General features: G+C 28.0%; 2 protein-coding genes across 2 annotated transcripts; both read right to left on the reverse strand.

The window, feature by feature from the left end:
- Window positions 1-1,466: 1,466 nt before the first annotated feature.
- LOC119676820 lies at window positions 1,467-12,331 on the reverse strand. Its single transcript, XM_038088078.1, has 8 exons — window positions 12,061-12,331; window positions 10,350-10,854; window positions 9,631-10,282; window positions 9,394-9,560; window positions 4,752-4,966; window positions 2,450-2,954; window positions 1,731-2,382; window positions 1,467-1,661 (listed from the first exon to the last, which is right to left on the reverse strand). Exons 1-8 carry the CDS (start codon window positions 12,261-12,263, stop codon window positions 1,492-1,494), a joined length of 3,069 nt encoding a protein of 1,022 aa, XP_037944006.1. The 5' UTR covers window positions 12,264-12,331; the 3' UTR covers window positions 1,467-1,491.
- Window positions 12,332-14,162: 1,831 nt separating this feature from the next.
- LOC119681800 (DNA ligase 3) lies at window positions 14,163-17,316 on the reverse strand. Its single transcript, XM_038095089.1, has 8 exons — window positions 16,927-17,316; window positions 16,676-16,869; window positions 16,274-16,623; window positions 16,151-16,220; window positions 15,809-15,990; window positions 15,626-15,746; window positions 14,377-15,566; window positions 14,163-14,318 (listed from the first exon to the last, which is right to left on the reverse strand). Exons 1-8 carry the CDS (start codon window positions 17,285-17,287, stop codon window positions 14,213-14,215), a joined length of 2,574 nt encoding a protein of 857 aa, XP_037951017.1. The 5' UTR covers window positions 17,288-17,316; the 3' UTR covers window positions 14,163-14,212.
- Window positions 17,317-17,510: the final 194 nt, after the last annotated feature.

Below are 17,510 nucleotides of genomic sequence, written 5' to 3' on the forward strand. Positions count from 1 at the left end.
AAAACCATTTATAGTACTTCAAAACTGTGTATGTTTATTAAAGGTTTTAAGTACCACTTGACTTGGTCTATACTCGTAGACAAATTCGGTAACTAATTAAAATGTGTTATAAACTAATTACAAATAATAAAAACTATGACTCAAATTCAAATATATTTGAGATTAAAATATGAACAAATTATGTACGGAACAATCTACAATTATAATACCTTACACTCCGCTAAACCTTAAAACCGGAATGCTCTATTAAATATAATTCGTTCTTTTTCTAAATAATAACAAAATATGTATCTAAAGTAAGAACAAAAACCGACCGTGAACTATTCTTTGAAAAATATCTAATAATGTATGTATTTATATGACGTAATGAAACAAACTTCAATAAAATAACAGAAATTAATTTATTATGTATGTAGAGTGTTTAAATGTTTAATATATGTGAACTCATTTTTATTTGATGTGATGAAAAATTCGAACGACCTTAACCGATAACAAATAATAGATTACGTTTCTGTTCCCACATAAATAATATACAAATACATTGTAATAAAAATACTCCAGAATATATGACAGCGACGATATAGTGATCAGATTATTATCAATCTTAGGTTATATCAGATTACTGAAGAAAGTAAAATTGTGCCTTTAAAAGTGATTAATAGCTTTAAAGAATATAGATCTTAAATTATACTTTGGAACTATGATTACTGTATATATATATATATAAGTAGAACTGATACCGTAGAAAATAAGGGTTGAAATTCACAAAAAAATCTTTGTTCTTCTCGTGGTTGTAAATCGGTGCTTGAACAATTGTCTTTAAAAGAGAAGAATAACGGATCGCTGCAGAAAATAGAGTTTATTGAATTTAAATATAGAAAGCTTATGAGGTGCTATTATAATGACAACTAAATTAATATTTCACAGTAACAAAAGAATTTAAAATAGATACCTGTATTTATGTTTTGAATTTCAATTGATGAATAAAACGAATTTACTAATACTACTTAAAGTGTAGTATGGTTAAAAAAAAAACCTTCATTATTTTGATTTTTTTGATAATGAATTGTTGAATGATATTTTTAAAAATTTATATATATTATAATTTCCAAAAAAAAGAACAAATAATACGACAGATTAGATAGATTACTTGTGAATAGTAGTAGAATCTCTTCAATAAGTTGATACCATGTAATTTTTTAAGTGATTTATTTATTTATATATTATTAATTGTCGTTTAACATTTTTAAAATATTAAAATATACAAAGAAGCATCCTAAAAAAAGCATTTTATAAAAATATATTTTTTAATTTAATTAATAAATTAAAAAGCTTTAGTTAGGTAAATAAAAATCCTAACAACCAAAAAATTTGAAATGTATATAAATAGTCCCTACTTTATTAAATAGTTAATAGCATGTTTACAATATATATCCAAATTAATATATTAAAATTTTGAAATAAAAATTATATAATATGTATACAAATTTTTTATTGAATTCTTGGCACCAGTTTAAGCCAGAAACCAGACTTAGGTATAAGTTGGAATGTGGCAGCTGACAGTTCCATTGGAATTGTAGTTTTTGAGGTTTGCTTAATGGAGAAATCACGTACTAAAAAATAAATCAAGGCCTTTGCTTCTAGTTGCGCAAAACGGGAGGCTGATAATCAAAAAATAAAAATATTTAAAAATATAAATATTTAAAATTGAAATATATTTTTATATTTACCAATACAAATTCGTGGTCCTGATCCGAATGGCAAATATGTGAATGGCTTAATGTTGTCTTTGTTTTCTTCACTGAATCGTTCTGGATCGAACTTTTCTGGATTCTCATAATATCTTGGATCACGATGTATGCCAGCAATTGGTATCCAAATACTTTCACCTTTTTTAATTTCAATTTTTTCATTATCATCTTCATAAACGAAATCCTTATTACATTCACGACCAATAGTCGCAGCTGCTGGCCATTTTCTTAATACTTCTGATACAACCATGTCCAAGTATTTCATACCTTGTAACTGTTCATATGTTGGAGCTTTGCTTTTAATATCTCTTGTAAGATTTTGAATTTCTTCATAAAGTTTTGCTTGTGTTTCTGGATTTTCCATAAGTTCATGTAATGCAAAGCACACTAACACAGATGCAGTTTCGAAGCCCGCAAAAAAGAACAAGAAACACTGACCTACTATATCGATATCAGTCCACTCTCGATTGGGTTTTGGATGTTCAGATTTGATTAGACCACGTGCCTCCATAAGTATATTAATCATATCAGGTCGTGATATTTTGTGATCTACACGATATTTCATGGTATCAAGTACTAGATTCATAAAGTAATCGGAATATTTTTTATCGAATAGTTCAACTTTAAGTAACTGTGAACAAGATAAAATAATTTAATAAAAATATTTTTAATAAATTTTGGTTTTAGTGCAAATGTACCTTCATAATTGTCTTAAAATTGCCAAATAAAAAGAACTTGATATTTTGCCAGGCAGTAAAGCGAGTCACTTTCTTACCCATTACGAAAAATTCGTTATTTCTATCTTCCAGCGAATTCACTTGCAAACCAAATGCCGCAGAAGCTATAACATCACTGGTAAAACAAACACAATAATCTTTGAACTCAATTTCGATGCCATCATTGGGATTGGAATTAGTTTCTTTCTTGAGATGATTTGCTGTATCTTCAGCGACTTGATTTATTAATTGATACATTTGACGCATTTTACTGCCTGTGAATGCTGGACTTAGTGTACTTCGCATGTCCTTCCATTTAGCATCTCGCATGGAAAAAAGTGAACTGGCGAAAAGGTTTCCATCATCATTGTTGAAGATTGAACGATGGTTGACGAAATGATCAAATTCTTTGACAGTCACATGTCTTATTAATTCTGGATCACGTATCATTAAGATTGGTGTACGTTGCTCAAATACTCCATAAACTCTGAAAATATTATATATGTATTTATAATTATTATATGTATAATTAAAGTGACTTTCATAGTTGATTGTACTTTTCTAAATAAAAAATATATGATGTACTTTCTTCAAGTATTTTCATTAGATGATCTAATTGATATGCTAGATATAGCAGAAGAAAAATTAAAGGAACACCATAATGCACAAAAAAACAACTATTTAAACAAAAATATTATATAAACATAAACAAATGAATAAAAAAAATCCAATATATCAAGAAAACATCGTCAAAAAATTGGGTTTAGTACCATAAATACCAAATTTTAACTACTATAAAGATTTTAATGTTATAATGACTACAAACAACATGAGATGGTCTTATAAGTGCAATCAAACCTTATTCTGGATTTTCTTCAATTTAAAAATACCTATAGATAACAAAATAATAGCAATAATAACAATAACACCTGTTCTGAAATCTATATTTGAACTACTCGGAAACAACTCCGTGTACGTATCTCTGAGCATTACGCACAATTATAAAAGAAAAATAAATAAATAACACTAGCTTTTCACCACTTGAAAACTTAACATACTTTAGATTTCCAAAATGTGAACAGATGATTTTGGACAGAGAACACACAATGTCAAGGCATTTTACTTTAGAGAGCTTAACAGAAGAATGTAGAAGAGCATCAAAAATACAATGAGAATCAAAGATGACAACCATAAATAAAACGCGATCTATGTAAATGTATATGACCTAAGATAGAAAGAAAAGACATCAGTACTTCTTCTGAATTGTATAAAACAGGGCTGTACAGACCAGATAAGATCGCGGGCCAATACAAATCACTGAATAGTTTGGAGGGCCGCAGAAATAAATGCATACGTTCATAATTTTTCCAAGGCAAAAATGAAAAAACCGCGATAATGATAAATTTAGTTTTATTAATTCTTCACTCATTTATCTTCTACAATTCTATCACTATCACTATCACCATTATTAATATTAGTTGTTGCCATATGAAAAATATTTTATTTTTAATGTAATGTTAAAATAGTGTTCTACAAAAAATATATATGTACTAAAGTTTTTGCCAATTAAGTAAATTAACGTGAAGTGTAATTAATTATTTAATACATTTTAATTCATTTGTTTGAGATATAATGAAAATAAAATAGTGTAATGTTACTAATATTTAACAAAGAAAAATTTGCGTAATTGTGATAGATTAGAAGCACGCGGGCCGCATGACACCCGTGAGCCTTACCTTGGAAAGCTCTGGTATAGTGGTATAGAACATCGTATTGAGTTTGTTAACGTGTGTCGTACAATTTCTATTGTTTATATATATTACACATATATATTGTATATAACATAATATATAATATGTAATATATAATATATATACATATATGTAATACAATATTATATAAATTATATGCATATAGATATGCAAAATAATATAAATTTCATTCAATTGAACCAGTCAAATTTAATTAACTGAATATTACCTGTACCATCTGAAATCTTAATAATGAAAAATTCATCTTATTAATATGGTATAATATTCTATTAATGTTATAATATAAATTTGATATATATTTAAATTCAAATAATAAAAAACGTATCTCAGAAAATGTTGGAAAATCCAGTCATATTAAAATTGTAAATAAATAATAAAAAAAAATATTTGTTTATTATTTTTATTTAGTAAAACCTTAGCTTAATATAAAAAACTCCTAAATATATAAAACAAATAATCCCCTAATAACATTTAAATAATTTTTTAATTACGAAACGAAACTATTCACGTACTTGCCGTTGTGGTTTTTATACAAATCGATGATCAAATCAAACATTGACTTCTTTCGAAAAAGCGCGTCTTTCATGCTGCCGAAAAGTGGAAACGGCTTATGATACGGTAAACCTCGCTTTTCGAAGAAATCATATTTGCTCACTGACCAGCGATAGAACAGAAACAATGTAACGACACTTAAAAGCAGGAACTCGATCAACATTTCAACTTGTTTTTATTGTCGCTGCTCATCCAACAATGGTTGGAATTAAACTAAATTTCTGCAAAACAATTTGTACGAGGAGAACTGAATTCTGAATTCTTTATGATGTGTACTCGCATATGAAATAAAATTTCGAAAGCTTTCAAGTTGGAAGCTTTTAAATAAATAATTTGTTTTTGAAGATACTTTTTATCAGTTCTTGATTTTTGAATTAAATTTTATAAACAATTTTTTGCATTATGTTTAATATAGCATTGTATCACTAGAACCTAATGAAGAATTTCAGAATCAAAGAATAATAAGTAACATACAAAATAGGAACATGATATATAATGTGTTGTCTATAGATATTATGAGTATATTCATATTATTATTATATTGAGACAACGAGTTATTCACCCAAACCTTTATTAAAAATGTACTACCGTATAAACTGATACCAACAGTAAAGACAAAAAAATTTCAAAAATATTTCACTTTAATATTTAATAATGGAAATATTTTTTATAATACAGATATTGCATCAGTCAAAAATATGTACAAATTTTTTTCCATTCCCTTCTGATTCAGTTATGTTTATTATTAAATGTTATTATTAAATTTTATCCATTCATACAAATACCCGTAAATGTAATTATCGCAGATGTTTAAGAGATATTATCCGTATATTTTCCACACATAATTCTAATATATTATATATATTTAAAGCAGGAAATCTCAGGTTTATTTTATTGAATAATATTTTTTTTATTAATTACATTACTAAAATTAATTATACCTATAATATTAGAATTATAAATTATATTTTTCATTACAATTATTTCATAAGGCAACTGAGCAGATTTCTGAGACTATGTGCAATGATTGATTAAGAAGAACTGCGAAGCGAACTAACAGAAACTGAAATCAAAACTTTTAAATTTTAGACGGATTAGATTAATCAATCAAATCATCCGTTCAAGTTATCTCAAAAGGTTTGGTTTGGTAAATCAAATCATTCGTTCCAAGATAGAATTTTATTTTCTATTTTAAGAGAATATTTCATCTGTTCCTATAGAATGAAAATTTCTAATTTGAAAGGTATTTTCTTATTAAATAAAATTTTATCAATATACATGTAAAAAATAAGTTATATTTGATAATTCTTTTGTTTTTTAAATTACTTTATGTATTAAAATATAAAAGGGAAAAAGTTGACTATCAAATAATACGATAATTTATATTTATCATGATGAATTGTATTTTCTATAACATTAAAAGATTAGATAGCGACCGTGAATTATACGATTTGCCAATGTTTTCAATTCACGTATTAATATTTATTTACAAATATTTGCTTACTACTTATTTGATGTAATATATTACTAGGATACGATATTCGCTACCATTATCGATTTTTAATAATGTTTATAAAGGAAACCTTTAATTTCCATTTATTCTTATATATGTGTGAAACCTTTATTGTCTATGTCAAATTTACAGAAATTGGCATCGAATAGTTGTATCTTGGTTTCAACAAAAAAATCATATTACGTTGTATATTTGAATAGGAATAAACGGGGTACCAGCTCCCAATGGAACGAAGCACTGCGACCATGGTTGATCTGTTGTACTGCAACAGACCCTAATCGAACAGAAGACATTCCGCCTTCCGAATGTCGGCCGTTGTGGACCTCCTAATGTCAGAAGGGGAGAGTAGTACTCGACCCAGTGACCTCCTCCTGGCCCAGATCAAGGCTGGGCAGTCACAGAGAATTTGATTAAATGTCTCGTCTGCTTCTAAGCAGTGTCGACAATCTATCTCTTCCGAAAGACCCATTTTTGTTAAGGTAATAACGCAGTCCATGATGACCCATCAGCAACGTCAGCTCTGTTCTGCTGAACAAGGATACCTAACCACAACTGTAGGGATGAACCAGCTCTTTAGCCTGACGGTTATCTGGGATGTTGCTCCAGTAGCAACTTATCTCGGCTGAAAACCATTTATCAATCAGAGACCTAGTTGTATATCTCGTAGTTCAAGTTTTTATTGAGTAACCATAAACGATGTATATATAATATATAATGTATTGAGCTTATCTATTGTCCAGATATATACATATATAGTATTTTCTATTCTTTTGAAATACAATTTATACAAATAGATATATGATATATGCATATCTTTGAATGAACTATTTTGCTATTATAATAATTTTTATTGCAGACCGCAATTAGATATTTTTCATAGCGGTGTGATTACTAATACTTCTCGATATCTTATCTTAAAGTACATTTGATATATCAGTCACTATCTACGATTTTTGTTTTGTTTTACCACAAGAGGCGCTTTTAAGTAAATATAAATACAAATAAAAATATAACAAAATATAATATAATATAACAAAAATAATAATATATTTAATATTTATAATACAATATAATATATAATATAATAATAAATAATAAAATATAATAATAAAAAAATATATGCACTAAATAATTGAAACTTGTTTACTAAAATTTTTTAATCCTTCAAATAAGGTAGGAATAGTGGTTTTCACACCAAATCTTAGTTAAGTACAAATAATGTCTTCTTTTCGATATCACGGACAAACGTTATTTATATACCCAACCAGCCACTAAAAAAGATATGGAGGCAGAAGTGGTCACTGCACAGACAACGTTAAAAAACACTCAAAATTCTTACGGAAAAACAAATCTATAATTTAAAACATATCCCGAATTTTGAAGGATAACTGCATTGTACATTCAGTAAAAAATATTTACCAAAGATGTTTGTCTTCTACTTGCCACAGATGGACTTTAACGCATAATGTGGAACACAATTTTCTCCTTCTCTGCAGAACCATAACCACGACAAAAGTTTTTACGGGATGGAGTAATTCTCATTTCATGCTTTCCTTTAACGCAGTAACCTGGTGGCAATAATACAATAGTACTGAGCAGGTTTCGGTTAAGTTGAAGCAACTGACCGATATCGTCATGAATATATGATGGTTATACAGGCATTTGAAAAATTATTCATAGTACTTCAACACTGTGTAAGTTTGTTAAAGGTATTAAGTACCACTTGACTTGGTCTATACTCGTAGACAAATTCGGTAACTAATTAAAATGTGTTTTAAACTAATTACGAATAATAAAAACTATGACTCAAATTCAAATATATTTGAGATTAAAATATGAACAAATTATGTACGGAACAATCTACTATTATAATACCTTACACACCGCTAAGCCTTAAACCGGAATGCTCCATTAAATATAATTTGTTCTTTTTCTAAATAATAACAAAAACCGACCGTGAACTATTCTTTGAAAAATATCTAATAATGTATATATTTATATGACATAATGAAACAAACTTCAACAAAATATCAGAAATTAATTTATTATGTATGTAGAGTGTTTAAATATTTAATATATGTGAACTCATTTTTATTTGATGTGATGAAAAATTCAAACGACCTTAACCGATAACAAATAATAGATTACGTTTTTGTTCCCATATAAATAATATACAAATACATTGTAATAAAATACTCCAGAATATACGACAGCGACGGTATAGTGAACAGATTATTATCAATCTTAGGTTATATCAGATTACTGAAGAAAATAAAATTGTGTCTATAAAAATGATTAATGGTTTCTAAAAATATAGCTTTTAAAATATATCTCAGATGTATACTCATTAGATAGTTTGGAAAATATAGGCTGAGATATATATATAAAAAAATCTCTTTTCTTCTCTTGATTGTGAATTGGTGTTTGAGCAATCGGCTTTCTGTAGGAAGTAGAGTCTAGAGTCTACTTATAAATTTCTAAAAAACTTGCAAAAAAAAAGTTTATCAGGTGCTTTTATAATGACAACTGAACTGATATTCACAAATATAAAAGGATTTAAAAACGATATCTGCACTTACGTTTTACTACATTTTGAAGTAGTAAGGAATATTTTATCTTGAATTTTCTAAAAGTTTATCAAATTTTTGTATTTTTTGAATAATATTTGAAACAGTCTAAATTTTAAATATTAAAAAACAAATACATACATATTACGGGGATTTTGTTACTTATACAAAAATAGAAATAGAAGCTCTTCAATAAGTTCATACTATGTAACTTTTTATGTGATTTATTTATTTATATGTTAATAATTGTCGTTTAATATTTTTAAATATGTAAATATACAAAGAAACGTTCTAAAAAAAGCATTTTATAAAAATATAATTTATAATTTTAATTTATAAATTAAAAAGCTGTACCTAAGTAAATAAAAATGTGATATTATAACTCACTTCCACATAAAATAATTATAAAAATTTAATAACCAAAACTTTTGATATATATATAATTCCTACCTTATTAAATAGTTAATAGCATATTTACAATATTGAAATTAATATATTAAATATATATATATAAATTTTTTATTGAACTCTTGGCACCAGTTTAAGCCAGAAACCAGATTTGGGAATAAGTTGAAATGTAGCAGGTGACAGTTCCATTGGAATTGTAGTTTTTGAGGATTGGTTAATGGAGAAATCGCGTACTAAGAAATAAATCAAGGCCTTTGCTTCTAATTGCGCAAAACGTGAGGCTGATAATCAAAACATTAATATATATAAAAATATAAATATTTAAAATTGAAATATGTTTTTATATCTTACCAATACAAATTCGTGGTCCCGATCCGAATGGCAAATATGTGAATGGCTTAATATTGTCTTTATTTTCTTCACTGAATCGTTCTGGATCGAACTTTTCTGGATTCTCATAATATCTTGGATCACGATGTATGCCAGCAATTGGTATCCAAATACTTTCACCTTTTTTAATTTCAATTTTTTCATTATCATCTTCATAAACGAAATCTTTATTACATTCACGATCAACAGCCACAGCTGCTGGCCATTTTCTTAATACTTCTGACACAACCATGTCCAAGTATTTCATACCCTGTAACTGTTCATAAGTAGGTGGCTTGCCTTCAATATCTCTATTAAGTTCTTGAATTTCTTCATAAAGTTTTGCTTGTGTTTCTGGATTTTCCATAAGTTCGTGTAATGCAAAGCACACTAACACAGATGCAGTTTCGAAGCCCGCAAAAAAGAACAAGAAACACTGACCTACTATATCGATATCAGTCCACTCTCGATTGGGTTTTGGATGTTCAGATTTGATTAGACCACGTGCTTCCATAAGTATATTAATCATATCAGGTCGTGATATTTTGTGATCTACACGATATTTCATGGTATCAAGTACTAGATTCATAAAGTAATCGGAATATTTTTTATCGAATAGTTCAACTTTAAGTAACTGTGAACAAGATAAAATAATTTAATAAAAATATTTTTAATAAATTTTGGTTTTAGTGCAAATGTACCTTCATAATTGTCTTAAAATTGCCAAATAAAAAGAACTTGATATTTTGCCAGGCAGTAAAGCGAGTCACTTTCTTACCCATTACGAAAAATTCGTTATTTCTATCTTCCAGCGAATTCACTTGCAAACCAAATGCCGCAGAAGCTATAACATCACTGGTAAAACAAACACAATAATCTTTGAACTCAATTTCGATGCCATCATTGGGATTGGAATTAGTTTCTTTCTTGAGATGATTTGCTGTATCTTCAGCGACTTGATTTATTAATTGATACATTTGACGCATTTTACTGCCTGTGAATGCTGGACTTAGTGTACTTCGCATGTCCTTCCATTTAGCATCTCGCATGGAAAAAAGTGAACTGGCGAAAAGGTTTCCATCATCATTGTTGAAGATTGAACGATGGTTGACAAAATGATCAAATTCTTTGACAGTCACATGCCTTATTAGTTCAGGATCACGTAACATAAATATCGGAGCACGCTGATCAAATATTCCATAAACTCTGAAAATAATAAACAATTGTCTTATATGTATATAAATATGTATGTATAATATAAATATATATACATATGATATTATTGGAAATGTATAAATTGTATATTTCTTATATGCACCATATATACATTTCATTTCATAAGACAAAAAATATTCATTTGCCACAAAAATAAATTAAGTGAGATAAATAGTTGTGTAGATTAAGTGTAATTTTTAAAAATCTTTTTTACTCAATTTTTGGTTTTTATTCTTCCATAAATATAAATATTTTTTTACCGCTTTTATAAGGCGGTATCTGTTTTATCTGTTCATATTATTTATCTAATATATATAACAATATTATAATGTATTTGATTTGTTTTACTAAGCTTCTGAATCCATTGCATTTAGTTAAATACAATATTTTCATATGTCAAACTAATTCTTCTATATTCGTTTTTTTTCTTGCAGGATCCATTAAGTCTTCGATGATTTTAAAAAATAAATTATGTTTTTGTTATATAGAATAGGCAATGACAAATATTTATTACATATTAAATTGAATATTCAGGTATTCATTATATTGGGCAACTATTTTGTGCATATAAGCATATATTCTTTTTTGTTTTTTGAAATATTCAACTACAAATGTTATAAGTACATGTAATTAAAATTAAATTTTTTTTTACTTAAATTTAAAATTACAATAAAAAAGAGAATATAACACAAATATTTTTTAGTTAATTTTTTTTTAATTAAAAAATGTTTATTAAATATTATTATATTTAAATATTTGATATTTATTAGATAATTTTTTTTCTTTTCATTCTCTATTTATTATAAAATGAAATTAATTAATAATTTATTATTCAAATTCAATACACACACTACTACACAGAGCTACTCCACAATTTTTTTCACAGACTATTAATTATAATTTCATCTTAAATATTAAAAAATATTTACATCTCTTTATGCATGATTGATAATTATTTGATACGAATATTAAATATATAAGTAATATACGTAACATATATACTGCATAATATACTCATGTACTTGCATATATACATAGTATTACGCAGTTGATTTTCCAAACAACATTTTAGATTGTAATTTTATCTCAAATTCAAGTTCAAGTACAAATTAATATAAATTAAATAATTAGTTTTTACTGCACTTTACACATTAATTGAAATTAATATTTAATTACGAAACAAAGTGTCTCACTTACTTGCCATTGTGGTTGTTATACAGATCGACCACCAAATCAAACATAGACTTCTTTCGAAAGACCGCATCCTTCATGCTGCCGAAAAGTGGAAACGGCTTATGATACGGTAAACCTCGCTTTTCGAAGAAATCATATTTGCTCACTGACCAGCGATAGAACAGAAACAACGTAACAACACTTAAAAGCAGGAACTCGATCAACATTTCAACTTGTTTTTATTATCGCTGCTCATTCAACAATGTTTGGAATTAAACTAAATTTTCACAAAACAATTTGTACGAGGAGAACTGAATTCTGAATTCTTTATGATGTGTACTCGCATATGAAATAAAATTTCGAAAGCTTTCAAGTTGGAAGCTTTTAAATAAATAATTTGTTTTTGAAGATACTTTTTATCAGTTCTTGACTTTTAAATTAAATTTTATAAGCAATTTTTTCATTATGTTCGATATAGCATTGTATCACTAGAACTTCGGAAAGATTTTTAACAACAATAAGTAAAATAATAACTAAGAACATGGCATATATTGTATATTATATATATTAGGATTCAATTACATATTATTATTATATTTAGACAACGAATTATTCACTCTAATCTTCATTTAATACTAACATAAAAATTAATACTAACAATAGATTCACTTTATTATTTTTTATTTTAAATATTTTTTATAAATAATTTATCAGTTAAAAATATGTATAAACCAGGAAAAGTTATTCATATTAAGTTATATCTGTACATCATTGTCCCTACATAATTCACTTAAGAAAAAGATTTAATATTCTGGTCAGATTAACTGACCATTAATATTTCTCAGACTAAATACTTAAAAAATAAAATGTTTCTTATCTCATTTAAAATGTAATGGTTTGACTCAGATAACTAGACATTTGACAGTTTTATTTAGGTAACTTAAGGAATACATATGATCCTTAATACGAATGATCCTTAATAATGATCCTCATCGTACTACAACTGTACTTGCTTATAGGCTAAAAAATTTATTCTATATTAATCACTTAGATAAATTCCATACATAGATGAAGTGCTGTATACAGATAGAGATATTTATATCTATGTATAGATTTTATCTGAGTGATTAGTATAGAATAAATTTCTTAGCCTATTTGCTGTACTTGTAGCAAAATATCTCAAAAAAGAAACTAATACCAATCCCAATGATGGCATCGAAATTGAGTTTAAATATTATTGTGTTTGTTTTACCAATGACGTAAAAAAATTGTTCTCCAAATTTTACGACAATTGGTTCAGATTCAATTATTGTTGGTTTAAAATTAGTATTTCAAATCATCGTATAACTATTCTGAATATAAGCAATATAAGGAAAACGGTGAATAACATTCGCAGCAATGAAAGGAATGAAAGGAAGACCTGAATTACTGTAACTCCCGAAATAGTAGACTGTGGACTACTATTAATGCAATAAAATTCAATATGATCGCTTTCTTTGTTACTAAGCATTGTACAAACCACAACTGTGCGTTTCTGTTTTTCGGAAACTATAGTCTAATAGCAACACATTGCAAGACTCTCATATCTTGAATTAACTCTCATATCATCAAATGATACGCAAAATTTAAAGAATAATTTCTGCTGTATCCTGCAAACAAACGGATCAGGTAGAATCTTACAGGCCGAATACTCTGCTTTCTCTAGTAGCAAAGCTTCTGAAATAATTGATTTCAAGCAATTATCGCCATGTATTCACCTTGCTCCATATTAATGCACAGCAGCACATAAGCTAGGACTTGTGACTACAAGGAAATGTTCCTTTATATATACTACCTCTCGAACCATCTTGAAGAAGTTAGACATATAAAGTGATAATATACCAGAAATACCAGCATGTCAAAATGCAACATTACGAAATTTAACCGACTATCACATGTTTTATCAACTCAGTCCTCAGTTACTCACTCAACATTACAATTGTATAAAACAAAATTTATATAAAAAAGGAATTTATTTTAACTCCTTAAAGTTCACATTAAATATTTATTTACAAATATAGTTAACTATTTTATATAAATTAATTTATATTAAAAAATAATAATAACAAACTAACAACTTAAATAAAATAATTTCAAAAAAAAAAGTAGTACTGAAAGTAGATACAAACGAAAATTCTTATAGAAACAGCGCATACAAAGGATATGGTTTACATGTTTTTTCATTCAATGAATCCTGCACCCAGTCGACACTAATATGACGACAAGAAGGTTTATACGTTTGCCTAGGAAAATTTAAAAAAATAATTATTCATTTGGTAATTTTATTATCAATAAATTTACCTTATCTCTGCTAATTTTACATGTTCGTCTACTGATTTATAAAATGCTAAACTCGCATTTTTGGGCGTTTTAGTGACTTCACCACCATTGGATTCAAACAGTTCAATACATGTCTTGTCTTCTATGTCTTCATTGAAAAAAGCAGTTATATTTTTAAAGATACCGGATGTGTGTCTTCTTTTAACACATTTGGTCTCTAATTCAACATCTTGTTTAAAAAAGTTTAATTTCGTTTGTTTTTGAGATATTTGAACTTCATCTGCTTTTAATTCAGATTTCATTTTCTTACTAACACTAGATGCTTCGGGCTCTTCTAAATACCTTATATCTAGAGGTCTTTTAAGTTTTTTGTTACTTGGAGATTTGATGCGATTTGTCGTTGGTGAAACACTTAAGTTATGTTTATTATCTTTTGATGCCACAGTTTTAGAAATACCAGTTGCTTCTGGCTTTTCTAAAACCTTAATATCTAAAGATTTTTTAAGTTTTTTGTTATTGGGAGATTTGATGCAGTCGTTGTTTGAGTTTTTTGTTGGTGAAATGCTTAAATTAAGTTTGCTTTCTATTGATACGATAGCATCAGATATGTCCTCTTGTTTGCAATCACCTAATAACAAATCGACATTAACGTCTTTTTTAGATGCCTCAAATAGTTTTTCCAAATATTCAAGATCATTAGCCTGCTTTGCTGACTTATCATCTCGTAACTTGGTTATCCGTGGGAATCTTATTGATATACCACCAGCTGTATGTGCCTCGGATTTTGTGAACTCAGCGCCAGTTATTTCCCAAACTGGCATTTTGTCTGCACATTTTGCTATATAATCAGGCACAAGTGGTTTTTTACACAAAAACCATGTTGGTAATTTATTTGGATCAGCCCGTTCCATTAACTTCATTAACTTTTCATGTATTTCTTCATTAGTAGCATCATCTAATCCAGAATGCACTTTGGTCACAGTTTTCCATAAATGATCACGAAGATCATAACATCCCATTAGAAATATGCTAAGTATGCCACCTTTTTTCCCCGAACCATACCAGGCACCCAACACTACTAAATCGGCAGTATCAGCCATTTTCCCACCAAAGAGGTAGTCTTTTTTAACCTTAAGCCAACCACGCTTGCCAGGCTGATATGTGCCAGTAGGATTTTTTAGTACCACGCCTTCTAAATTTGCTTTAAGCACCTGCAAACACAATGGAAAGTTAGTTTATACAAAAACAAGCGTTTAGTAATTAAATTTACCTTAGCCGTCATAACTGATAACTCATTTTTTGTCTTTAGAAAGTGGCTTTCTGATAGTTGCACATATGATTGAATAGGTTTTATGTTGTTTTCCAAAATTTCTCGACGCTCACGAAATGGTCTGATTTTAATTAAATTTTGATCTTTGAATTTAATAGTTTTTTTTAAATAAAATTAACATACGAATCAGTCAAATCGTCTCCGTTGAATAAGATACAATCAAACACAAATAGACAAACCTCTGCTGCAGCATATTCCTTTTGTTTATGTGCACCTAATGTACCAAATGGTAGTAATTCACCAGTCACTGTATCAACTAAAATAATTTCTGAATCTAGTATCATATCACCACCGCCAGGAAACGCCTGAAATATAATATATATTAACTTCGACATAGCAGTGTAGTGTGTTAAATAGATACGAATGTACATAATGATTAGGACCTAAAATCGAGTAATATATAAACAAATACGTACAATAACTTTAATATTAATATAAATGACAACAGCTTTTTGTTTAAATCACCTTTGGAATAAATTCTTTAAACCGTTTAATTTTATGATCCATAACGGGTTTTAAATTTCTACTAAAAAATCTGAAAAGTTTATAAAATTAGTTGAATGAATTTAAAATGTATTCAAAACTCACTTAAAATCATTGCCTTGTTTATGAATTTGTACGCGCTCTCCATCATATTTGATTTCACTGTACAAGCCTTGAGGACTTTTTTTAAATGCTTCCTCAACGGACTTGCAAGCGTTTGCTAGCATAGGTGAAATGGGAGTCATTATTTGCACTTGCCCCACTTTAGATCCAAACTTTTTAGCAGTTTTAGCATTTAAATTTTTCATAGCGCATATATTTTTTGAAAATTGTTTCACAACTGCGGCTAAATCACGAGATGATTGATACGCTGGATATGCAAGTGGATCGAAAGCATCAAGTATGTGACGTGCACCGGCATTAATGCGTAAGTCCTGCTTTATAAAACGTATAATCTGAAAATAATCATGTAATAAAAAATTTTCCGTACAAATGTTATATGATTACCATTTTTAGATCTAAGGCAGTTGCTTGTTTACATATTGCAAACAGCAATTCCCTTTGTTCGTCCTCTTTTGATTTTAGTTCGAGTTTCATCAAATATTCTTCTACTTCCTGCAAATACAGAGTACTTTTGCTTTGCGGTTTCAGTTTTGTTGATGCTTCAAAATATTTCCGTACTGTTTCAGAGACATCACCTTCTACAAAATAATATTTAAACCATGTCATACATCTTTTTATGTATCAATCTAAGTTACCTTGTTCTAGGTCCATATGCATAGCTTGTACGTCACACGAAAAGATACGTGCAAACAGCTTTAGCATTTGCTTATTCTGCAAATTATACACTCGTTGTGAAGCGCTTGGTACTAACATCTGAACCCATAATATCATATCACCCTTAAAGTCTTTCTTATCACTCCCTTTTTTAAAGAAATTTTCCAAAATTTTTGCTTTTTGTTTATAACTTCGTTCTTCTGCTATTTCATCACAAACCCGTCGAAACGTTTCGAGTCGATTATCATCTACTTTATACATTCTTTTTGCTAATTTGCTTTGTATACAACGTGTACTTATAAATTTAGTAACCGAATAAATATTTTTAAAGTTTATATACATTAACTTTTAAATTTGTAAAAAGCGAACACTTTGTTTATATTTTGTAGAAAACTGCAAGCAAATTTTTGACTCGCGCGTTAATAAAACTGGCAGATTTGACAGTTTACAGCTGTTTATTGGGTCAAATATCGGCGCCACTAATTTAAATAAAGTCGGCGTTGAATATTTTTTAGGCCGAGTGCAGTGCCGTTACGAGTTTTATGGAAATGCTGATGAGAGAATA

This window comes from Teleopsis dalmanni, chromosome 2, assembly GCF_002237135.1.
Source record: "Teleopsis dalmanni isolate 2A chromosome 2, ASM223713v2, whole genome shotgun sequence".
Classification (NCBI taxonomy): Eukaryota; Metazoa; Arthropoda; class Insecta; order Diptera; family Diopsidae; genus Teleopsis; species Teleopsis dalmanni.